This window comes from Cyprinodon tularosa, unplaced genomic scaffold (assembly GCF_016077235.1).
Source record: "Cyprinodon tularosa strain WSP-4 unplaced genomic scaffold, ASM1607723v1 ctg50, whole genome shotgun sequence".
Taxonomy (NCBI): domain Eukaryota; kingdom Metazoa; phylum Chordata; class Actinopteri; order Cyprinodontiformes; family Cyprinodontidae; genus Cyprinodon; species Cyprinodon tularosa.
The window spans coordinates 1,591,364-1,618,151 of NW_024039230.1; the positions used below are offsets into that span (position 1 = coordinate 1,591,364).

Sequence of the window (26,788 nt, forward strand, 5' to 3'; positions counted from 1 at the left end):
AACTCATATTCACTGGAAAGCATCTGTAAAATGTTATTTCTATAAGTCTGGATTTTAACTGATTAATTCTAACGTTTTGATGGAACCCATTTCATTGTAACTAGCTGTTTTTGTTAAGTGTTGTCGTATTGCTTGACTTTCCTCAAATTTAGTCCTGTTTTCTGCTCCATCCATCTGCCTCTCCTGTGTGTTCCTTGGTCTCTATGATGCTGTTTGTTGTTCTGTATCAAACCTCTAAGGCTTTCACAGGGCAGCTGCAAAAAGGAGCTGAATATAAAAGCATGGTATACCTCCTAGGTTTCAGATAAAAGAAAACCCCTACTTTCTTAACTTCATTTGCTGCTGCTACAATATAGCTAGTTTTAAGACTGGATCCCTAAAGCCATTTAGGCTGTTTACATATTCAAACAGAGCCATTCATTAAGCCCCATGTTAAACCTTTCAAATGGAATATGTCTGTGTTTGGGCTTCTGAGCGCAAGTCAGCATGTAATGACTGACCTGGGAAAGCTTCTGTCATCTTCCGCTGGTCTGTGGTTGCAGAGCACTCACATGCATGTGCTCAGAAGGCCTCTTCAAGCTCTGCCCTTTGCTGCTGAAATTCTATCAGCTGTCTGCACCTCCCACACATTCTGCAGTAGCAGAGCAGGCGGCTTTGATGCTTTCATAGGTGGGGGGTTGATGTGCATGTGTTTGTGTGTGCGTATCGGTGTGTATGCGTGTGTTTGTGAAAGGGGTGGGGGTACAGGAAGAGGAACCTGCTGTTGACTAGCGGATGGTTTACACCAGCTGCTTTGCTCAATACGTGAAAATAATTGCTGATAGATAACTGAGAGAATCAGAATTTTCATTGAATATTAATCAAGAAGTTGTGTTTTGCTTTTATCAAAAAAATAATATTTCTAATTTTACTTTTTGACAGGAACACGATAAGATGGAGATGCTCTAACAGCAAAGATTGTCTCACCGGGACCATCTTGGATCCAGGGTGCTCCCAAAGATTCCCATCACCCTCGGATTTCAGTCATGGACTTCTTTGACGATCCCAACCTCTTTGTTGGGGGTTTGGAAGGGCTGGATGAAGATGGATTCCATTCAGCACCTTCGCTCGTGGATGAGCTCAACCTTAGTGCTGGTTTCGAACCCCTCCAAGTGGAGGCACTTGGTCCAGGGAAGCATCAAGAATTGATGACACCAGTCTCTTCCCAACAAGCTGTGCCCAGTTACAACCAGTCCATGGTTCATTATACTAGCATCAAGGCACAGAATCCCCTTGGTCAGGTATTTTCTAGTTCCCAGAATACAGGTTGCGACATTGGTACTCAGCAACATGGCCAGTACCATAATGCCACCATTAGCCAAGTAGCTCAACCCAATGGGCTGTTTTGCAGCACTGGGAGCCCAATGTGGGGCAACCAAGACCAAAATGGGAATGTGTTTCACCACATGTCTCAGCATCAACAACTTTGTCATCAGCCACTGCACAACCAGCAACTTCACGGCAGACAACATACTCAACAGCAGCACCATTCTGGTCATCAACGGGTGGAGCAACAGCAGAGAATGCAACCTCTACAGCAGCACAGTCATCAGCAGCAGCTGCTTAACCAGCACCAACAAATTACCACAGCGAGTTCTTGCCTGCAGCAACAGCAGCATCACTCTTTCTCTTTCCACCAGGGAGGTCAGGCTAGCAGCCAGCAGCAGATGCACCATTGTCAGCATCAAGCACCTGCAAGAGAATCCCAGTTCCATTCCAGGACTCTTCCAGATAAACCTTATTTGGATTGTCAGAACACTTCTCTGAGCGCGACTTGCTTGCAACCGCGTCAACAGCAGGGGAACTACCAGTTGGTCAGGGGAGGTCCAGCCTTCTCTGGAACAGACTCCCGCCTGTCATTCCCCATACATCCATCGTCTGCAGTTCACTCCATGCCCACATGCTCTGTCAGTTCAGCTCATGCTTACCAAGCGGCTGAGTTCCCTGCCTATCCTGGAGAGCCAGAAATACCCAGTCTCAGTCAGCAGTCTCCATGTAGGCCCATCACTACTGCACCAATTACTACTACAGTGCCTAGGCTGCCTGGAACTGCATGCCAGTTCCAATCCACAGCACATGTGAGTCAGCTGCAGTCCGGAACAGCAGTGAACCAAGCAGACGAGTGTCCCTTCAGAGCCTTACGCTGTTCTGGAGAAACCCAGACCGTCTGCAAGTCAGAGATGTTTGAAGAGTCAGTGAGTTGCTATCCAGGCATGATGAACCACCTGCCCTCTGAGCAGCACATGAGCTGCGGGGTTATTAACATTAATGGGTACCAAGCTTTTGGAGACAATATCCTGCCATCAGAAGCCCAGGATGGAGACTTGGAAGACCTGGATCCTCCTGACCTCCTGCCTGACCTGCTGCCTCAGCTGGAGGACGCTTTCAGGCAGCAGGATGAATCCAGCTGTTCTTGGCTGGAGTCAGGTCAGCAGAACGGACATGAGAACGGGAAACCACCAGCTACTGAATGCAAGGATGAGAAGGTAAGAGTTCAGATTTGCTTTACAGTATCTTATTAATTGTCATCATGTGGTGTTTTTTTATTTAGGCATGAACAGGCAGGAGATTCTCAAGGTTTGGTCATCTTAAAAAAATCCTCATGTCAAAAACATGTTACAAAATTAAACAGTTTATTTTAAACCACAAAAGAACATATAGCCTAACGAGCACTGATGTAACATAGGATATCAGTAATTCGATTTTAATAATGCTGATTTAGATATATTTTTTTTATTTTACTTTTAGTACATAAACTTAAACAAAAATCTATAAAAATAAAACTTGTAATTCTTACTATTTGTGCTCAAGTGTTTATTTTGTATTCAAATGCATAGAAGCCTTTTTTCTGCTAGTTGATCACCAGTATGCAGCAACAGGTGGGGGAGCAGAGTCACCCCTAACTCTGGCACTTTCACTGGCATCAAGAGGACTTTAATCCTCAGAAAGAGGATGACAGAAATGGTTGGTGGTTTTAAAACCCTAAACTTTTAGGGCCTAGGTAAACCTTGTTATGATAATGTTCCTCGGTTTACTGAGAACACCTGTGCTCACTGCTCTCTAACAGTTTTCCTAAACTTACATGTATGCAGAGCTAACCAGCAGGATAAAGTTATCAGCTTAAGATAATTTTTTTTTTTTATTTTCCTTGTGTTTCATGGCACAGATACCAGTCATTTGTGTAATGTTTAACTATCCAAGGTAGAACATGTGCCTCTTTGCTTGGAAACCTGCAATCAGCGGTGCAGTGGGGGGAAGGTGGATATTAGGCGGTTCCTACAGCAGTTTGAAAGGCTTTCAACATGATAATGGTCAGTCTAGCCTGGCCTGTCTATCTGCCCTGTGCGCCGACAGCAGGTCAGGCCTGATTAGGCTAAGAGTGGCAGGAGTGTCTTCAGGACTTAGCTGTAAGCATACTTAGGGCTATATCAAGATGTGGGTCAGGGCAAGCCAGAGGCACTTGCTCACAGCCTCACTGGAGTGTGGGGGTGGTTGCACACTGTTGTGGTTGCTGTCACAGTTTTGTGTGTTTCTCCGCGTGCGAGTGGTGTGCACGTGTGAGAGCAAGCGGTAGAAAAAAAACTAGCTTGCTGTAGGAGAGTGGTTAGCACTTGAGAGACGCGGGGGAGGGGGGGGTTGGTTTGGAGATGGAGAGGGCAGCAGCTCATGGAAAAGGAAGAGAGAGCTTAGGAAAGAAGATGGGAAAGAGACTGAGAGGAAGAGCATGAGAGAGAGAGAGAGAGAGTGAATACAAGTGGAGGGGGAGGTGGAGAGAATGCATTAGCCGGCTGTAACAGGCTTCAGGCGGTTCTTGGACCTCAGTTGGCTGGTAACTCAGCAGCATCCATGCAGCTTCCTGGCCAATGAGTGACACATGACCAGCAGCACATGAGCAAGGCATTCCATCTTTCCCTTACAAACTCAAATAGTTGCAACTTTTGACCCTTCATTTGATCACCTGCATTTAAAAATATGTTTTCCAACTAATGCTAAAGTCAAAGGTAAAAGAGAAATGTGCATCTTGAAAAATTACTATATATATGTTTGAGATATTCAAGCCCAGAAGTTAAATAAATTATATCGATTTTTGACACACACTGATATATTTTAAGTATCCATTTCTCTACATTTTCATATTTGTCGTTTAAAGTTGATGAAAACTTCAAATGTACTTTTAGTGAACTTAGGAGCAATTGTTCTTTTCTGAAAAAGATATTTTTATATTGGTATACTGTAAAGCAGGGGTGCTCAAGTCCAGTCTTCAAGCTGCTATCCTGCAACTTTTTGATGCAACCCATTTTAACCCCCCTGAATCCAATGAGTGGCTCGCCGCCATGATTCCACTGACCTAAACGAGGGGACTGATCCTTTACATTCAAGTGTGTTAGAGAAGTTACAGGATGGTACTGTAGCTCTTTAGGACTTTACTTTAGCAACCATACTTTGTCGGTGCTTCTTTTGAATCAATTATTGCATCAATAGGTTCCCTTCCACATAACCCTTAAAGCTGGTTTTGATGCAACTTTCTAGCTCCTTCATATGTTGTGTGAAAGGATAGATGCAGCAGGGGGGCAGAGGTCAGCCCTACTCTGTTACACTTGTGACTCGCCAAGTGAGGTTTTCGAAGTTTCAGATCAGCTGACCTTTATTCAGTTCAATTCAGTTCAGAAATACTTAATTGATCCTAAAGAGAAATGAAATGTAACTCTGCTGTAAGGTTTTTCTCAAAGCGTTGTTGTATATTTCTATAGCTGTAGGCCTGAAGGGTCTCTAGCAGTCTATCTTACAGTTGATCTGGAGAAGCCTCTGACTGAAGACGCTGTTGTTGTTTAAAAATCTTGTGAAAAGGATGCTCAGTGTTGTCCACAATGTTCATTTCATGAAGAATGCTTCTTTGTGAAATAATCTTCAGAGGTTCCTGAGGAGGTCCTAAAACAGAGCCGGCCTTCTTTATTAGCTTGTAGAGCTTCTTGAAGTAATTTGTTCTGATGCTGCTACCTCAGCAGATGATGAAAGAGGAGATCACACTCTCCTCCACATACTGATAGAAGATACGCAGCATCCTGCTGCAAACACTGAGGGGCCCTAAGCTTCCTTAGAAAGTACAGTTTGTTCTGTTACTACTGCAGCTTCACAGTTTAGTCTCGACTTATTCATCTAAATATCCAAAATCCCATCATTTTTAAGCAATATTAAGATTGTGATTTTATTTGGATGTTCCTTAGCACTTACCACAAGGTTGTAGATATTTCATTTCAGGGTGTCATTTTATTTGTTCCCTTGAAACTTGTTTGTCCAGAGTCGGTTGTTGCAGGACTTTACTGTAATCCTTGTGTGCATGGATCTACATAATAGCTGCAACTCTCTCTACCTCTCTGTGTGGCAGCAAACCCACCTTAAATGTATTACTGCCACCTAAGGGGTCGCAGTGAGAAATGTAATGTCTTTCTCCTGTTGAATGTAATGTGAACAAAATTGAGAAGCTCAGAGATTTCAATTTTGTTTTGCGAAATTACGATAATATTGGAAATTCAATTAATTGCTCAGCCAGTCAGTGGTGTACAAAGTAAAAAGAAAGGTGACAGTAATTTCCCTTGTGCTTCTGTGCTGCTGACTACCGGATTAGAAAGCCGACTCTTCAGACTCATAAACTGTGGTCACAAACTTCACCTGGAGTTTCTTTCAAAGTTAGTCAGGCTGAATTGTGTTAAATGTTATGTAGCAATCAAAGAACATGATGCCTGCAGTACTGTCTGCCTTGTCTAAATCACAGTGGGTTTGTTGAAGCATATGTATGGCAATAAGGAAACTATTGGGGTCCCTGATATCATGGTTGCTTGCTAAAAAGGACAAATGGAAGTCTCTCTGGGACCTTCATGATGGACCCTTCATGGGATGTCAAGGCAACTAGTCTATAGTCACTGAGGAGTTTATTTATTTTTTTGTAGACCTTTAGATTTTAGACCTTAAGAAGATCTGATCTACAGTACAGACCAAAAGTTTGGACACATCTTCTCATTCAAAGAGTTGTCTTTATGTTCATGACTGTGAAAATTTAAGATTCACACTGAAGGCATAAAAACTAGGAATTAACACATGTGGAATTATATACTTAACAAAAAAGTGTGGAACAACTAAAAATATGACTGTGAAATATGACTAGCCGGGTCCTTATGATCCATGTTCCTGCAAATTTGAAATGTCTCTGCTCACTTTATATAAGTTGGCTGTGTTGAGGCAAGTAAAAGACCAGGTTTGAAGACCCAAGTTTTAGGCTCAACATTGCCCGGGCATTTCCCTTCAGACGGTGGTTCAGGAGGGGTTTAACAAAAGGGACGTGGCAGTTGTAGTCCATGTCGTAGATGCATCTGGATTTGGAAACACTGCATCTCCAGTTGCGCTCCCGTTTCCTTTGCTGTGGTGTCTTATGGGTCTTTGTCCTACGGCTCAATTGTCCATTTATATGATTTCATATAGCACTCTAAAGAGCTTTTTGGCAGTCACCTACTGCTGCTTATCATCCTTGTGCATCCTGTCAATATTTGTCAGCTGGAAAATAAAAAGTCAATCAGCCTTTCCCTTAACTTTGTAGGACAGAAGATAAATCCAACATAACAGTCCATGTTTAGAGTTCTCATTTTATTCGTTTTATACAATATTCTGTGTATCTAAGAAACTGAACATTGGGCTGGGAACCAAAATCATTAAATCAAACACGTGTAATATATCCTTCTGTGTGTAATGGATCTATGTGTTACAGGTTTCCCCTTTTTTTTAAATCAAATGTATTCGCGTGGTACATTTTATTTTGAAATGCTCCCATAGATGATAAAATCCTTTTTCAAAGCTTCTTTCTTTCAGCACAGAAGCATTTCTTGTTAGTATGTTCATCTTTTCTCATCTTTTCTAGTTCTGCTCTGACGTTATTTGTGTAGTAATCGTATATGTGACTATAAGGTTAGTGGACCAGCTTGAGTGACTAATTTCTGATGTCTGAAACAAGGTCCACTTCCTGACTGCAGATTCGTCACGTCCCACTGCTTCTGAAACCAGATCTGTGGCCCTGAGCCAAAACACAACCGGTGTTTAGAGTACCCTGACTTTTCCCCAGCAGGTGACAACAAAACTTATGGTCTGCCTTTACCGGCACTCATCCTTACTGCTCATGAACTCATCTGCAGAGGTCCTTGATTGAAATGGGGCCTTGAAGCAGAGCCATACACAGGAGCCTCCTCCCTGCCTGTGTCAACATCCAGGCCTGTGTTGATGCTTACAGGCTGACTGTGCTATTCATGTGCACCGATGTGTGAAGAGCCTGCTGATGGCGTGTTTGCTGAACAGGCAGGGCATCAGGGGAGAGCGACCCACTCTTTACTGCCCCCACAGTGAATGTGACTAATTAGGGTTTCCAGAGAGCGGAATGGTCAGCTGCAGATGTGATGAGCAGCCAAGGTTCAACACCGATCGACTGTCGCAGGAGTCTGTATTGTGCGTAAAATTTGAGTAAAATGGTCATGGCTGGTTGTTAGCTGGGGTCCCAGAATAGCGGCTAGTCATTCCTGCAATCAGAGGACAATTTGCATAGGTTGTCTGTTTGTGATTTTCAATGTCATGTAGAAAAAAGTATAGATTCTTTTTTAGGGCTGCAACTAGTGGGTAAGCCTTTTTTAATTATTTAAGAACCACAATTTTTTCTTTTTGTTTTCCAATTTATTTATTGGATTTTCATTTTGTTACACAAACAAAACATTCTGAACAGGTAGGTAAGCTGAGAGAGAAAAAATAAATGATTACTAATGTTAAGGGTGTATACGTATGTTGCGAGGAAAAGAAACTTAATCAAACAAAAAAAAACATCTAGATAAAAAAAATACAAAAAATAATAAACATAAGTACAATAGAATAAGTGAAGTGCATTATTATCAATGTTATCATTAATAAAAACAGGAAAACGTGATGATCAAGGGTCCCAATGTTTGAGCAAAAAATATCTCCTTTACCTTTCAAGTGGTAAGTGTGGTGCTCCAGTTGCATTGTGTCATTCATTACTAGCCTGATAAACCAGATTAAATGTAAGATTAAATGTGTAATTTAGTCTGGCCCAGATGAATGAGACGTCGAAGATTGTTGATGAGAACAACCGGTTGTTTTATCAAACCGCTGTCTGTGGCTATTGGCCAACGCTCTGACCAATGAGCGCAACTGACTGTGACATAAGCGCGAGAGAAAGCTGGTGGGTGAGTGTAAACATACAGCCTGTCGGTAAAACGGCGAATATGTCCTTAAAAAGGAAGAACATATTAACTCCTGCTCATGTGAGTCGTGGCAAAACATTAATTTTAAGAACATTTATTCGGCCATTAGAAGAGATGGGAAGCAGAGTCCAAAACTCCAATTCCTCTTTAATTTTGTTAAGTAGGGGGCTGGGGTTTATTTGAAATAAGTTTTTTTTAGGTTAGGAGAGACATTTATTCCCAGGTACTTAAATCCACCTTGTGCAGGTGAAGGGACAAATTCTTTAAAGTTAAATTGAAATATCTTAAGTTAAATAGACAGGCATTGGATTATATTAAGTTAATTTTATAACCTGAGGTTTTTTCAAATTTGCTAATTAGGTCCAGTACTACAGGAATTAATTTTTCTGGGTTAGACAAATATAATATCACATCGTCTGCATAAAGAGAAATTCTATTCTCTTTTTTTAAACAATATCAATGCCATGCATATCTTTATTTGCTCTAATAGCCTCTGCAAGTGGTTCAATAGCCAAATTAAATAAAAGAGGAGACGAAGGGCAGCCTTGATGACGGCCTCTAAAGCGGCCAAATATTTCAAAGAGCCATTGACACACACTTATGCTTGGGGATCCCTGTAAAGACACATAATCCACCTAATGAACAGTTTGTGACAATTAAATTTCTCCAAGACAGCAAATAGGTAGGACAACTCTACCCTGTCAAAGGCCTTTTCAGCATCCAATGAGATTAGCAGTGCCTGACAGGGAGAAAGTAGTCGATGACGTCCAATAGTCTCCTGATGTTGTCTGAAGCATACCGCGCTTTAATAAAACCAGACTGAACAGGATTAATTAACATGGGTAGTAAGTTCTCCAGTCTTCACGTGATCAGTTGGATATAATTTTAAAGCCAACTGTAAGTAAAGAACTTGGATGGTATGAGGAACTTTCAGCACTTTCTTTGTCTTTCTTGTGTACCAGTGATATTACAGCCATTTTTATAGCCAGGTAGCAGTCCTTTCTTAAAAAAGTCCTGAACCATGGACATAAAAAGGGGCTCAATGTCGGGCCAAAATCTTTTGTAAAATTCAGCAGGGTATCCATCTAATCCTGTGGATTTTCCTAGTGGTGAAGTAATGGTCTCTAGCACCTCCTCAGAGGTAACAAGGCAACATAAATGTGCATTATCTTCATTTGACAGTGAGGGTAGGGATAGTTGCTCTAGAAATTACTAAATGTCTGATTCTGAGGGGTTTTCAGAAGTGTACAATTTTTTGTAAAGATCTAGGAATGAAGACTGTAAAATTTGCAAATCATACCTTAGTTGGCCTGTTGCTTGATGTATGTGTTTTATGGTACAATCAGTTCGTTCTTCTTTGAGCTGGTGGGCTAAGAGTCTCCTATTCTTATTTCCATATTCATAAAAACGCTGCTATGTTAAAAATAAGTTTTTTTTTACTTGCTCTGTTTGAATGAGATTGAGATCAGTTTTGACAGCATTAAGCTTCCTCAAGTTTTCCTCTGTAGGTGCTTGCTTGTGGGACTGGCCAAGGGTAATAAGTTCTTTTTGAAGTTGAGAAGCACGTTCATCGGCAGCCTTTTTCTTAGCACTTTTGTATGAGATAAGATGTCCCCTAATGATTGCTTTAGCCGCGTCCCACATTACGGCATTTGTAACGAGAAAGTGCAAATTTAAATGACTATACTGACTTATCCATTGCTTAAATTTTAGACAGGCTTCAGTATTTAGTTTGTTGTTTCTGATGCCCTAAGGCAAATGTGAGGTACACTGGGGAATGATCAGATATAAGGATTGAACCCATAGTACAGGAGATAACAGAGGATAGTTGGTCTTGAGGTAAAGGAAAGTAATCTAATCTTAAATATGTTTTATGCCTAGTAAAAATTAGTAATCTTTGAGGGTTGAGTTAAATTCTCTCCAGACATCAACCAGACCTGCATCGCTACAAGCCAACTGTAGAGCTCTTGATGCATTTGGATTAGATATTAAATGAGATTATTTGTCCAAATTTCCATCCATGTTACAGTTAAAATCGCTAGCAACTATTCCCAGGTCTCTATGATGTTGAGTCATAATGCAACTCACCCCTCAGTTGAAGTGGCGTTTGCCCCCACCTGGCAACCCTCCCCCTGGAAACCCCCAGCTACGTTGCTGCGGTAGAAATCTTCAACGTCTCGCAGTGAGGAAAAGTGGTGAATCTTTTCTTCATGGAGTACTCTGAGCTTGCACGGATGAGGATGAAAGTCGCAGAAAGTCCCCATTTTCCAAGAACAGCTGTTTAACACTGTCCAACTTGCGTCTCTGTTGGATCTTTTCAGCTGACAGGTCATGGGTGAGGTAGATGTTGAGTTCGTCATATGTGATGTTGCGATTCTTTGCTGAACGGAGGACAAGCTCTTTATCTTGGAGTTTAAGAAAGCGGATGATGGCGGCTCTGTGCTGGTTCGGCTGTACTTCACCCAGAGTCCGATGGACTCTCTCTAGTACGAGGGATTGGCTAGGGTCCAGTCCGAGCCATACAGGAAACATGTCCCGCACAAAGTCCAAAAGCGGGTGAGTGCCCTCTGCGCCTTCCTTAAGACAAAATAGCCTGATGTTTTTATGTCTTCCACGATACTCCAAATCTCCCGTATTTGATTCAAGTTGTGCAATTCTTTTCATGGCCACAGCAAATGATGCCTCCATGCGACTTAGCGTGTCTTCTGTAGCAGATATGTGGGTCTCGGCCTCATCGATGCTTTTTCTGTTGGAGGAGACGTCTTGTCTGATGTCCGAAAAATTGTTCTCTAATGCTGAGATAGAATTGCACATTTCATTCAGACGGCCATCTATTCCATTGAGTTTAGATCGGAGAGCCTTGAGCTCGGCTAGCACCTCAGATATCGCCATGTTGTCGTCTTTGCTACAGCTTTCCTCCGCCGTTGCTTTCAAAGATTTCTTACCTGCTTTGCGTGCTGTTCTGAAAATGTCCCACTCCTTTGCAGGCCGGGGGTTTGGCATAGCCAAACCAAGGCAAAATGTCGGCAAGTGGCAGGTTAAAAATAAAGTTTGGGGTAGTTTTCAGTGCGAAGTTAACAGGACGTTCCCACTATGCTGCCATCCTCTACAGGGTAGTGAGCGCATCCAAGACACACGATTTTTGTTTAAATAACATATCTTAACATGCTTTTTTCCAAACATCAAAGCTCTTTTGTTCATATTTTACTATAAACTTTGCCTTTTTTTTTTTTTTAGATAAACAAAGATTTGTGCTAAATAGTAAAAGAAGTAAATCTTCATAGCAAAAATAGGTGACATGAAGCCTTGATCTGTTTGGAATAACTATCATTATTTAAATGTCAGCTTTCAGAATAAGAAAAATGACTAATTTTGGCCATGATTACGGAGTAGATGCTGCGCTATTCTGACATAGCTTTGTATTTATTTACCATCTGTGTGTTTAATGAGTTTCATCATTTGATCCATGAATATTGACATTTCCACAATCAGTGTCTCCTTCTTAGCTTCTGTTATTCCACATTTCTGCTCCTGTGTTACTCAATGAAATATGACTTTGTGTTTTTGTAATGTCACCCAAAAAGAAGTTCTCTCATACTTAAAGCACCTTTGATCATATGTCAGTAAACCAAACATTTAATTCGCCCTCTTCTTTTTTATAATCTATACGTCAGGACCACCTGTAAAAGATGCCCTGACCAGTTAGGGGCAGGCATGCATTATTAAACAGCTGTTGTCCAGACTCGTGTGGGTGTTGATGCCTCCTGCTGACGGCATATTGTAAATCTACTGACTGGAGGCCTGCTGGTGTGGATGCAACCACTGCAGGAACACAGGAGGCTGCAGTAGCTCCTCCTGTGCAGAGAGAATGTGCCCACCGGGGGAATTTCTGCAGCTAGGGGCTAGTACTGTTTAGGAAGGTGTAGAAGTTGTTTAACTGGCTCTTGGGATTCCCAGTGAATGGTTCTATATGGATATACAGATCGGCAATCCTAGAATAGATCCAGCAAGGTTTTTTTGCCAGGTGTATTTATCCTCTTTTAGACCTCTAAATCATTTATTTGTGCATAATCAGCATTTTTGAACTGCTGCTCCTGCTGGAAAAAGCAAAATAAAACCTACTTCTGCAGTGTCTGAAATTAGGCTCTTATAATGATAACTTGGATATACTCAAACATCTCTGTTTGAGTATATTCTTACAATATTGTACATATTAAAAATGTAAAATTATCAATTTTGTTTTTTAAAACAAGTACAAAAACTTTTTTTTTTTTTACTAACATCTAAAATTTCATGAATTAAAACTTGCTTTAACTTTGATACAGAAAATTAATAAAGACCTACCAGAAGTGTAGGTACTAATTGTGCCGAATATTTTAAAATTATTTTTCCTCTGCATTTTTTAAAGAGAAGCATATGTATAGTAAACTAACATTAGCTGGTTATTAATTAGATCTTCTGGGAAGATTGTGTTTCATAGATCAGGGAGCTGCTAGCTTATCAGCTGTAGTTTTAAAATCTAATTCTTTTAATAACCTGAATGTTAAAAATTATTAAGCATCAACTAATAACAATAACATTAATCATACAAGTACTACCACTTAAAGAATAAAACACCCTTTGCAATAATCAAGAATACAAACTGCAGTATAGGGAGGATTCATTATGTGGTCAGGGCTCAATGTTAACCTTCGCCCGATCTCCCGGTGCAAGTAGTTTTTATTGTTGGAAGAGTACAAATTTCATTGCATTTGCTCACCGGGCAAAAATTATGTTTCACTCAAAATTACTTTAAAATCACAGACATTCGATGAAAACGACCCAGAAGCGTTGCCGGCGCCATTTTTGTTGTTTTGTACACAATTTCGCGTGATTTGAAAAAGGCCAGATGGCGTGATTTTTGTCCACCTAGTGGTAATTTTGATGTAGTTACCAAAACGACAGACGGCTGCATTTATTTTGTCAGGGAAAACTAATCCTGAGTCAGTTAAAAGTCAGGGAATTCTGAAATTATGTAAGACTGTGGAAACCCTGTATAAAATAACTACCGTGTGTATAATGATTCTCTAGAAAAGTCACATTATATTAATAGTATTACCTTGTATAAACATACAGTAACTCTAAAATAAAAGTTATTCATTTGTGACATTGACTTCTGTCTTGGGATTTATCTTAAGTTTTTAAACTGTCAAGTTTTTTTTAGATTTTTAACATTACAATTTATATTTTTCCAAGCACAACAGTTTAAAGCAAAGTTTAGTTTGAAAAGAATGAGCAGGAAGGATTGAAAAGCATGTTAACACGGTAATGTAGGCTTGAGTTCATTATATGAAGCATGCATATACATAACAGGAACCTGGAAACTTAGAAAATACTGAATTACTAAAAACATTTAAAAAACAAACATGTTTCATTGATGTATATACAAAAATGAATATTAGGAACTATATTTATCAAGCATTATACTGGGCAAGTAAAAATTGTTTCTGGGCAAATGAAATGTGAAAGGCAAGTGGTAAAATTCCTTAACTCCAACCCCTGGTGGTACATATCAAAGAGAATACATTCATATTGTGTTTTTGACTTATTTTTGTTTTTAACAAGCTATGAACAGAGATGCAGAAATCTGCCCACACAGAATGGCTTTAGTTTAGTTCTATAGTCCTACCTAATCTGCACCTTTTCTTTGCAAACAGGAAAATTTCTACTCTGCCAGTTTCTAATTTATTGTTAAGAATAAGTACTGTAGCCTTTCAGTCTAGTCATCTGGAGGTGCACTACTAGAGAAGAAGTGAGTAATGCTGTAAAAACAGTGTCATGAGCTGTGATCAATGTTTCAGAAGAAGAAAGCTGTTAGGATATCACCGTGAAACACTGCAGTGAGGACTTTGATTAGGGTTAAGCCATATTTTCAACACTTCCCTCTTTTCTGCCCCCACTTCATCTCCACCAATCTCTCTGAAATGTAGCCTCTTCATAAAGAAGCTCTCAATCAGGTGAGCCTACTTTATTGTTTTGTTGCAGGGTTTTAAAGTGTTACCCACTGCTTACCAAATAGTGGTGTGAAAAAGTATTTCCACCCTTCCTTATAACACTTGTGTTTCAGAACATCAGCATAATTTAAATATTAGTCAAAGACAAAACAATGTAAGATGCAGTTTTTAAGTGAAGTTTTTTTTTTTATATTAAGGGAGAAAAGAAAATCCCTGTTGGTTGAAATGACTCTAGGAGCAAAGTGCTGACTCAACCAAGAGATCACAAAAGACCTCACAGCATCATCTAAAGAACTGCAGGTCTCTCTTTTTCCTGTTAAGGTCAGAGTTCATGCCTCTATCAAATGGAGAGGATAAGAATGGCCTTGATGGCAGAGTTTCAAGACCAAAACCACTGCTGAGAAAAATAATGTTAAAGCTTGCCTCAGTTTTTCCAGAACACACCCTTATCATCCCCAAGTCTTTTTAGAAAATATTCTGTGGACTGTTAAGATAAAGGCTGAAATATTTTTTTGGGAGCTAATTAAATCTGATGTAAATTTAACAGCATAAAAAAAAAATGGTGGAGGTAGTGTGATGGTCTGGGGCTGTTTGCTGCCATAGAACCTGGAAGACTTGCTGTGATGAATGAAAAAATAGATTCTGCTCCTAAAGGAGAATGCCCAGCCATCTGTCAGTGACCTCAAGCAGAAACAAACTTTAGCTTTTCAGCCTCACTAATTGGTTAGATGGAAATCAAGCATCACTCCAATCTGTCTTCATGTCTCTGCGCTTCTAGAGAAACATGAGGTTTGTTGATCCAAATGAATAGTTCAGACATGCTTATGCTGCTGTGTTTAATCTTATTTATGAACAATTTCCTGCAGCATCCTTAATACACATAAAATTTGAAGTGAAAGATTAAGTTTTAAAGTAAATTAGCAGTGGATAAAGAGTTTAAATGAAAACCAAGTCTTATGTTGGAGGCAGTTTTACTATGGTATCGAGATAAAGGTTTCAAAATGATAATTCGTAAACTTGAGAACTGTTTCGTTATGTAGTTCACACAGTTTAAAGCAGTTTATCTCAATGTTTAAAAGGAACTGATTGTTTTTTTTTTCCACAGTAAATGTTGCAGTGTTAAAGTACTGGGAGACCAAATGTACTTTGTTGTTGCTACTTTTTTACTATATATATATATATATATATATATATATATATATATATATATATATATATATATATATATATATATATATATATATATATATATATATATATATATATATATATATATAGTAAAAAAGTAGCAACAACATTATATATATATACATACATATACATATATATATACAACAATATATATATATATACATATATCTTTTTTTTTTCAGAAATTATTTTCAGAAATTATGCCCAAATGAAATCTACATCCATTGTACAATTGTGTTCTTTTTTTTTCTTTTTTTTTGAACCTCAAAAAAACAAAGACAACAACACTGTAGTAGTACTATATTAAGCATTAACCATATTTTGAAAGGTCAGAATTAAGAGAAAAGAGCAAAACAAAAATATTGGAATATATTGAAACACAGTAAAGATTAACATTGATCAGTCTCTCAGGTCTAATCTGGTTAATCTAATCTGGTGACTCCATATCCGGTCAAATTTAGCCAGTGTCCCACGTACCGAGTGGAGAATTGTTTCAGGAGTACAGTATGGCAACAGTTCGTTGATTCGATGTTTCTTGTTTGGAGGCTTCATAGATTTCCAGTATTTAAGTATACATTTTTTCGCTGCAGATGATGCTAACAAAACAAAGTATTTCTTGCAAGGATTTAATTTCAAGGAAATAACATCTCCAAGTATCCATATCCTGGGGTCAGGATCTAAAAAAAGCCGACAAACTACTGATGTTATCAGCATTACATTGTTCCAGTAGGTTTGATCCCCTACAGACGTCCTACACCTCTGGCATATGTCAATGATACTGGTATTCAGCTTATTCAACCTATATGGGGTATAATATATGTGGTAAAAAATATTAGTTACTTTAAAGGGGTATACAGTTTTTTTTTTTTTTCCTAGCAGCAGTTCAGCGGACAGGAAGAATGAATGGTAGCCGGCACGCGCGGATGATGTCATACACACTCTGCTTTGTTTTAAAATAATATAAATAATAAAAAATAAATAAATATATACATATATATAACCGCGGATGTCTGGGGAAAAGTGATTCGCCTACATGTTATGAATGCTGGCGTACCATAAGGAATAAATTATGAACAGTTTAGTTTGTGCCTTCAAGTCGTTAATCATAGGAAGACTTTACTTTGATATAACAAATCCGAATATCTTCAGAACGGCTCCAAATGACACAAAACTCATATGGGTGAGTAGAACATGATGTAATAACGTAAAATCAAGGGCCCAATGTAAAAAAAACTGGCTTTCCCCTCTAACACTTCAACATTTACTGTGTAGAGTGTCCTGGCTAACGAAACACAAGATTCTTTAAAGACGTAACATCGAAACTAAGAGAGCATCACCATCACTCTTCTTGGGAAAATTCTGTATTAAAACTACAGTTTGGAAGCCGTGAGCGCCATGTCTGTCTAACATCCAGCATTAGGCTCGACCCATGCAGAGATTCTAACCAGATAATAGCCACTTCATTTTACCTGTTAGTGTATAAAGAGCTGAATGGCAGTTAGCTGATATCCTGTCCCACAAGCTCTTAAAAACTACTGCTAAATTTAGTGTTTGTTCTAGATTTTATATTTGATTAATATAACAGATTACCAAATAATTTTTAAAAACAAATTACAATTAATAAATGTTATAGGAAATCAGACCTGTAATGTTCAGTATATTAGAATATTTGGGCATACTGTTGCTTTTGTGTTTATAAAAGAAGAAAGGTCATGTTACACATGTTTGTTTAAGGTTTTTCTACTAATAGCGTGATGCCATTAAACGTTTATCAAACCATGATGATCTCATATCGGTACCTACTTGGTCAGGGGGCAAACGGGGAATGCGTAAAGAAACAGTTTGTTTTTTTGCCTTTAATGACAATGAAAACTCTTTGTTTTTGGTTTTGTGAACTAATCCTTTTTGGATAACAGGTTTTTTTCATGTTTTTCCAATACATTTTTTTTTTATGTGTGTTGTTTTACACCAGGCTGAATTTTGATTTGTCTGCGCTAAATATGGGTGGAAATTAAACTTTACCCCAAAGGCAAGACAAAAACTGGTTTTGGTGATTTGTAGGACATCAGCATCTGAAATAGAGATGGTGTTTTTTCTTTTTTATCAGCTAAATCAGTTCTGACCTTAAGTTCTTAAGAAGTGGTGAACAAAAAAGGCGCTTTTGATATCTTGCTTGGCCTCTTTGTCATTTCTACTTAAAAACATCTCAATTTTAGTGCTTTAAAATACATCTTTGATGGCTATAGATTGGATAAATCTGCCAATTAAACCTTAAATCATTTCCTTCACAGCAAAAGCTTGTCTATGAAAAAAATATGGCACCTCAACAAACAATAAAACAAACCAAAAAACAAATGAAAAATACATTTTAATCATTTAAAACATTATCTATAAAGTGTAACTGACGGGTGGAATAAACGTTTATTTTTATCCTATAACAGCAATAAACTTCAGGCTTCAGTCACTGGAGTTACATTCCCATGTGACCCAAGCAGCTCCTCATTCACTGCTAGTTCTTCATTACTTCACTGTAAACAGATTGGTAGAAACAAAAAGCATTTCTTAGCACATCTGTCCATTTATACTTGTTAAAATGCTGCATGTATTTTTAGTATGTGGAGGTGTTGGAAAACTTGCTTTTTCTGTAAAATCTCAGCTCAATAAGTAGTTTCATATGATCCTGTCATTAAAAAAAGTAAAAAATCTGCCATTAATAATAAAACAGATTTTCTCAGAATCAGGATTTTATTTATTGATTTATATCTGACTGCTTTTACTGTGAGGTCATATGGCCCAGGTTCTTCTAATAAACGACTCTATCTGCGATTTTTTTTTTTATACACTTGTTAAATGGCGTAGCTGTCAGCATCTGTTTTGTCCACTTGGGTCCTGTCCATTTGATGTCGTCTTAACGCCTTTTGCTGTGATGCCCACCTTTATTCTCCCTTTGATGTGTAGTATTCTTGTTTCCATGCTTTAAGGAAGATTTTTAGTTTTATTTTTTTGCCGCTGCAGGATGGTATAGTTATTGCTCTTCGTCACAGCAAAGGCCTGAACCCTACGAACGCCGGCGGCGGCTGTGCTGAGTAAAACAGGAAAGAGGCGAATGTGGTGACTGGTGGACACTGATGGATACTGATGGCTTGGGCTGCTGTACTCACTAGAGACCCCCCCCTCCTGGCAATGACAGTGAGCAGGTGCTTCACTGCTGCCTGTCTGCGTCACTTTTTTTTTTTTTTTTACTGGGTATCTGCTGATCTGCTTTCAATTAATAAGAAATAAATAAAATAATGACGCTCTACTCAGGAAGGGTGGGAATTCATTTCTTTGAATTGATTTTAAAGTGCAGCTCTTTGTTTTTTTTTTGTTTTTTTTTTACCTACTGGAAGCTTCTATATTTCCTAGCCTGTGAGGCCATTGCCATAATCAGCTCTGAAACTTGACACCATGCTTCACCCTGGCTCTCACCCCAACAACCTCATGGGCTGCTCACCAACACTAGAACATTTTGCACACTCACACTCCTGGGAAACCTGCTGTTTCTGTGGCCACATGGTGGTGAGCTGTCTTATTCACACACTTTCTCTCCGCTCACCTCCCCCTATATCAATCCAGAACCCTCCCCGCTCCCTCCCTCGGTTTCTCTCTCGCTGTCGGTTTCATCCGGCTACGAGGGCGGAGGCGAGAAAAAAAAAAACGGAGGGTCAGAGGTAAACAGGAAGTCAGAGGGATTTTGCTTCTGCCGGAAGGGGAGGGCTTGGAGTGCACGGGGGAGGAGGGAGTCTACTTGGCCAGAGCGTGTCAGGAGCATGTGGGAATGCTCCAACTGCACAGTAGGTCTGAATCTAAACTGAACCTTTTTAAACTGCTTTTCTCTTCTTTCTGCTCTCTTTTGCCACTTTGTGTAGAAACGCATGGCTTTTTATCAATCCTCGAGGTTTGCTTGGACTGTTAAGTGCATGGAAAGGGTTCTCCTGCATTTGTATCTGACTGGAATGTGATACTTTCCTTGTGACGTGAAGCAAAAGCCATGAACTTATGTTAACCTTTCATTGGCAGGAACCAAAGCTGAACCACAGCAGAGCCTCTGATTATACAGCAACTTGATTTGAACTAGAGAGCTTGAATAAAAACTGGTAGATCAGCCGAGTGTTGCTTGACTTGGAATAAACCAGAGACATGGAGGTTTAATGACTCCTTTGTCCTTCTGTTTATACTTGACACAATGGCTAAGGAGTGTTTAAAGGAGTGTCTGAGAAAAAAGACCTTTTGACTAAAACCTTTGATATTATTTTTAGTCTTAAACCTGCTGTACTTCTGTCCTTCTGTTCCAGCTCATGTCTTTCTTCCTTCAAAGTAAAACTACATTAAACACAGAAGTAGTGAGCAACTTGCTAGTTACTGATTTGTTAGTTCAGCAAACAGGTTTTGTGTCTATAGGAAGTCATTGGCCTGTTGCCATGGATGCCTCTGTAAGTGGAGGCTTTGTTTCTTCAGAGTTGTGGTTGTACTACAACATAAAGTTTCAGCTGACGGGACAGTTTAATTGCTCAGTGTCTGCTTACTTGCACGAAGAAAGTTGCACGCATGATTTCAGAATCGGCAAACAGCAGGATTTAATTCAAAAATCTATGACTGAACTGACATGATGTGACACAACTGACAGTAAAGAAAAAATCCTCAAGCCAGTACATGCTTCTATGTGGCCCAACAAAAACAGACCAGAGGCAGAGGTGCTGAATATGCAGGGAAATGCAGGTATGTGCCTTGATTATGTGTATTATGGTTAAAAAAAAAGCAGAACTGTTTAAAAACAGTTTTGAAATATCTATACGGGTCTGGGATTTTAGTTATTTATTGAATATGTATCTGTTGTGGTTTCCTTGGTTACACTATGCTAACCCTTTACATGGTAAAATTGAGCTTTATCTGCTTAGACCTCTGCAGGATATTTCATTTTGAGCATTTTTTGTTTGCATGTGTTACTATTATTATTTTGCCATTCACCTGGACCTTGATATTTGTGAGTACAGACAATCTTTGCTTCCATGGATTTAGGCACAGTTTGTTTTTATAACTGTCATAGTACGATTTTAGAGGCAAAACAGATTTCACACTTACCTGATCAGACACACGTTTGTCTCTCTGATGTTTGATTTAATGTGGAGGGATGGATGTTTCCTAGTCTTTATTAGGAACTCCATGACTTCTCAGTCTGCTGGTCCAAAGTGTTTTGTTATCAGGTTTTAAAACATGTTGGGTTTAAATGTACAACAGTGCAATGGATCTATAGGTGGAACGTACAGGTCTAGCACCCCTAGTGACTAAAAGTGACACAGCGCTGCTTTAACAGGAGAGCTGTGTGGCTGGCTTTAAGGTTCCTGTGATCACAACATGAGATGCCTCAAAAAGACTGAATTTGTTGCTTTTTATGATCAAGTGAAGAATTCAGTAGACTTCTTTTAGCTAGCTGATGGGCAGTGGGCAGCAACAGTGGAGATTACAGCATTATTCCATGCTTAAAGTGCAGGAAAGAACTCTGGTTCATCTGGAACCTCCTCTGACATTAAAAGAAAAGGACTTTAAACTCTAGGAACAATGCAATGGAAAACCTTCTACCCTTTTAGCAATGGTAGAATCGGTTCCAGCTCTTCTCCTAGGGAACTAGATTCAGAATTTTGCACAAAGTTCATTAAGCAGCACCTCACATAGTTGAAAATCACAAAACAACCTTACAAAGATGGGAGGTAAAAATTTATTTTATGTTTGAAAGGGATAATTAAAAAAGGAGAAAGAAATAATGCAAATGATTAAAAACTGGCAGCATTTAAAAGATCACATGTAAAAGCAAAAAATTTCAGTTTCAATTAGGTAATTCAGTCATGAAATGATGGTCCACATCAAAGAGGAATATTTTTTTTCTGGTTCTCTAAACTCTTTCTATATTCTGCTTGCAGAACCTTTAGGCTTGGATTGGAGTATGTGGCTTAGACTATTTTGTAATATAATCAGCACAACTCTGGTCATGGACTGGTATGAAATCCAGGTGGTGTAACCGTAAGCAAAAATTACCATTCTTTGGCTACAATGCAAAGTTTTGTTGTTTAGTAATGTCTGAAGTATCCCCTCCTTCACCATCATTCAACCTGTAGAGCTAGCAGCTGCTGCACCTGATGGATCTGAACACACTTTCTCTGGCTAGATATCCATATTAAAATGGTTATATATATATATATATATATATATACGGTATATATAAATTTTTTTAAATGGCAACAACGTACCTGGAAAACCTTTTTGACACGTATTGCATCGCCTCATCATGATGCTGCAACCAATACTTCCTTTTTGTGCAGATGGTGTTTTTAAGCTCGTGTCCACCAAAACATTTCCATGTGAATACTTCTAGCTTCTCTCCTAGACTTAGACAACTTTTATTGTCATTTTCTACACACAGAGGGTGTTCAGAACCAAATTTAGTTTTGGACAGCTTTCAGACGGTGAATGAGCAGCAGCTTAGCAGTGAAATTAATATTTCCATTTCATAAAGTGTGAGGGAAAAAAAAACATGGTGCAAAAAATTGATATGGAACTCCAGAGCATTTCAGAAAAATGTATATGGTGCAAATATGCAGTATTTTGGTTTGGTGATGCAGGATCTGTGACTCTGGAGACTTTTTTTCCCTTTCAACAAAGTAATTTTCAACCACGCTTATTCTTTAGTTCAGATTTGCGTAGTGAACAACTGATATATTAGAGATCTGCAGCTCCTTCTCACCTGGAAGGGTCGGCCATGACTGGGTAGGCCTATCTTTCTGGTAAAGGGGGTTGCACATTTAAGATTTTTACATTTGTTATAATATTGTTTAACCTAATGCTGCTTCAAATCCAAATTTTTCCAATTTGTTCGGAAATTTTTTTCACCAAATCCCACATAGCAGTGACATGATTCATGTTGCCATTAAACCCCACACTGCAAAAATGATCTAAAAATGAGTAAAAAAGTCTAAAAGTAAGTGTATTTACCCTTAATTTGAGTAGGTAAATAAGATGATTTGCCAATGGAATGAGTATTTTAACTCTTAAAATAAGATAAATAGATATTATACACTTGAAATAAGACAATGCAATAGTGTTTTTCTTATTTTAAATGTAAATTGTCTTGTTCCATTGGCAAAGTGTCTCACTTACCTCCTTAATTTAGGGAAAAATGCACTTAATTTAAGAAAAAATGACTTATTGAGATTTAAATTTTTTGCAGTGCAGCAGCCTGGCTGTTTCCCTTTCTTTACTTTACAGTATCCTAAAGAAGTAAAAAAATAAGTTGTTCAATAAATGTTTATCTTCTTTCTAGACATAAAATGAAAAAAGAAAAAAAATCTATAAAATTTGATATTAGATAAACTAGATTGAGGTAAAGCTTTAAAGGAGACATAATTAAAAGTCCATTTAAAATTTATTTTATATGACCGCTACAATTTGTATTGAAGATTTAATATTTAGGTCATTTTGTGAAAGGGAACCTGAACAAGCCTTATATAAAAGTGTAGTTCGACGGAGGGGTTCATTTACCGAGCAGCAGAGATTTCCTCCATCGCCTGCCTGTGAGAGCAGCATGTAGAAACCAGCACAGGGAAAATAAAATCCTTGCTTCGTCTAATCCTGAAGGCTGGAGGTTGACTAAGCAGTGAACCCTCTGTGTTTTGCTTGTGCACCATTATGTTTTCACCACTGCGTGTCTTCCCCTACATGCAGGCATGGGCTCTTTTCTCTCCTTGCACAGCTTCAATATTAAAGCGAGCAGTAAAGGTCTGGCAGTAAGGCCCTACTGACCTACCTTGCTCTTTATTTCTCACTCATGCCTTGACCCTCCCGCTCTGACCGTCTCTCTCCAGTGCATCCTGAGGGACATCCTCTCAGCTCCACTCTTCAGTTTTCACCGCCGTTCTCGTTAATGAATAGCATCATCCGGCTTGCTTGTTTTGCACAGTTCAGCTTTGCTTCACTGCCTGCAGTCTGACCTGCTGTGCCATCTTTGATTCATAGAGCAGCACATCATTACTCAGAACAACCCCAGTTTTAAGAGCAGCCTTAAGGAGAAAAAGCTTTCAACTTTGCCTCTGGCACAACTTGTTAAGTCCACAAAGGCTTGGGCTGATTTTTTTCTGTAGAGTAGAATAATTATACAGTACCTGCAAAGTTTCCCCTTGTTCAGAGACCAACTGTATTCTAAAGGTCTACAATATATAGAATATAAAACAAAGAGGCATCTTAATGGAGATGGACAGCAATCAAGGGGCGTCAATTTGCTCTATTATTGTAGTACGGGGCAGGACTGGAATGGGCATGAGAGGGAAGTGTTGATTATTATTAGGACTAGCTTTAAGTGCCAGTCACTGCAGCTTTGGTTTGGAGGGAGCTGAATCAGCTGTGGTGCATCTGCCCCACTGAATAACCACAGAGCACCGATCATTACCGAGGATTTTCTTATAGGACAAAATATTCTGGCTCACACAGCTGATAATTGCACATTAAGAACTGAGCTTTAGGTCACTGGAAGCTCTGGCCAATAAGTCAGCCACGCTGTGGTCTTTAAAGCAGGTATTGCCGATCTGGGCAGATGCCAAGTCCTGCTGGAGGAAATTGGCATCAGAGAAGTTTATAAGCAGGAGGGAAGGTGAAGCGCTCTAAAAGAGCGTTGTGATAACTTTGGATATAACTGTGGCATCACCACTTTACAAATTCTAAAAGATGCTAGAAATTTTACATTTGATGTGACCAAAAAAGGTTGTTGTTGTAGTTCTTGTCTTTGCATCTTTTTCTACAACATTTTTTCTTCGACTCAACTTTCTCCTAATGTGTTCGGATGTAGAGTTCTGTACTGCCAGCTTCCTAAGCAATGACCTTTATGGCATATCCGCCTTGTGGAGAGTGATAATGACTACTGCAGAACTATTGTGTCAGCAGATTTCCCCATAATTGCTTGAACTACAACATGCCTAAAAGGAAACCTTTTTGTTTTTAGAAAATGTATTTTCCTCTTTCTTTTTCAGCTGTTAGCTATAATCATAAATGAACTTAAAGTGATTCGAGACTAAGACTCGTGGTGATCATCAGTAGATCTGTATTTCAGCTTAACTAAAGAAAACTAAAACATCATTTGATCAAGTTAGTTTTCATATTTAACCTTATTGCCACATCAGAGTGAAACATCTGATTTAAGGCATAGCTTTTTCTTTTATATGTAATGTATGCTTATTAGCAGCTCACCCTTGAAGAGCAAATGCTCTGGTTAGAATAACTGCTTTCTCTCCTCAGCCTCAGCGCCTGGTTGACGCTCAGCCAGGCCTTGGCTGCTTCCTGTAATGGAATCGTTTCACTGTGTGGGGTCTTCATTCATTAGTTCCTTAAGAAAACAAAATTTCAGTCTCTATTCACTAACTTAGCAAGGAGGCCTTTTGAAGACTGCCACTGGTAGCAGAGAGTATCCCCTAATAGGCTCTGGTTGGTAGGTCTGGAAAATCAGACCCCACATCTTGTAACTCCTTCATCAAGGAGCCCTTTTTTCGAGCTTATGTCTGATATATTCTGGGGGAAATGTGAATCAGCAGGTCAGACTAGATCGGTGCATTTCTAGGTATAGCTCCATGTTCTCTTGTTTAAATAGAGCAGTAAGTCAGTCAGTTTGTCTCTCTGTGTGGCAACAGGCTTAAAGGATGAGTTTGTAAAACCCGACTGACTCCCTGTTCTTTGCAAATAAATCAGAGTTGTACTTGCTGTTGCTTAACCAGTTGGTTAACTAAAGTATGATTTAAAATAGAACATTTCCCCAGTTAAGTGTATTGACTGTCTGTGTTAGACAGGTGTGTTTTTGTCTGGGTTTTTATTGCAAATGTCAAAATGCAGCACAAAACAACAGGCAGCACTCCAGTTGAAAACAAGCGCATTTGTCTGATTTGAACTTTGCACACTGCCCACCGATGGGTATTGTCCAGGCAAACCAGACGTGCAATACTGGAAACATGTATGAAGGGTTGCATCACTAAGCTCTGTTGGTCACATTAACACTCCTCACATTACCCAGGGGCTTTATTCTGTTCAGCTCTTCCTTTGACTTAATTACTAAGTTATGTTTTTTATTATTGCAAGAGCAGAAAAACCCTCTGCATCACTGATGGAAAGTAGCTGAGATGCCATGAACCCATCTGACCCATCTGAGGCAGCAGTCGGCTGCTGTGAATTGCACACATTTCATGCCGTCAGCTAGTTGGCGTCCTGTCGTAGCACACGCAGCCAGACTACAGTAACTGTGCTCTGTTATACTTTCAGCAGCCTTCCCTCAGGGCAGCACACTCAGCCTAGCTAGTTTTACTCTTGACCCTGAACCAAAGATCATTAATGCATGGTGCTGTTTTTAATTGGTTGAGGAAGCATCACTGTGCATCATGTCTCCTTTCATTTATCAGCTCCGCAGCTGCTGCCAGACTCTCAGCTCTGACTTGCAAACTGGCCTTTAGCCGCTGGACTAATTAACAAGGCTGTTTATTGTTATTTTTCTTCCTACACCTAGACACCTTGATTGTTTAATGAATAGGTATGACTTTTTTTTTATGGGTTATTCATCTGATGTCGGGTAATTATTTATTTTTTGTGTTAAACCTCAGAGGTCAGATCTGTTCTGAGTAACACTTGAACAGAAATGTGTTGTTTTTTTTTTATCAATTTTTGTGGTCAAAGTGAAGAGCTTTATTAAGCAACTGTTACTGCAACCTTCTCCTTTTGACTTCATATGTAAACAAATAAGCTCTGATCAACATGTCTTAGAAAAGCTGTTATTTAACCAATTTGTTGGCAGCCTGGAGGTGTCCAAGCTTCCTCTTGAGTGTTAAATCTTGTTAGAGACTGTTTGGTTAATGTTCTTCAGTTAAAGATCATAAACTAATTATTAGATAAGGCAGAATCCCACTTTTTCTTAGTTTATTAGCTGGTGTGAAATAACCTGTAAATACAGCTGATTGATGCTTGTTGATTTGGGTTTGATCATTTTGAGGCGTTTCCCCTGCAGGAATATAATCTGGGGCTCTTTTTCTAGCTCTTTTGTTTCCATTACAGAAATTGTGGCTATTAATGATTCACTGGAGTAGAATTGTACCCCAGAAATCTGCTCTGGAAGGGAAGTAAATCTTTCTGAACAGAACTGAATAAGAACTGTGCAATAAAACATTAACCATAAAATAACAATACATTAATATCAGTAGAAGAGACTAATTTCACTGAAATCTGATTCAGAACCCCATTGCATTCTGGGAG

General features: G+C 39.0%; 1 protein-coding gene across 8 annotated transcripts in view; it reads left to right on the forward strand.

Moving 5' to 3' along the window:
* chd9 (chromodomain helicase DNA binding protein 9) overlaps positions 1-26,788 on the forward strand; it is a 109,529-nt gene that overhangs the window by 20,630 nt on the left and 62,111 nt on the right. For 6 of the 8 annotated variants that reach the window (XM_038302987.1, XM_038302985.1, XM_038302986.1 and 3 more), the window contains exon 2: positions 922-2,525. In XM_038302987.1, coding sequence (XP_038158915.1) covers positions 1,026-2,525 — 1,500 coding nt within the window. In that variant the 5' untranslated portion in view covers positions 922-1,025. Of the gene's footprint in view, positions 1-921; positions 2,526-19,183; positions 19,316-26,788 lie in introns of those variants that run through there. The other 2 variants (XM_038302992.1, XM_038302991.1) reach the window with 2 other exon arrangements.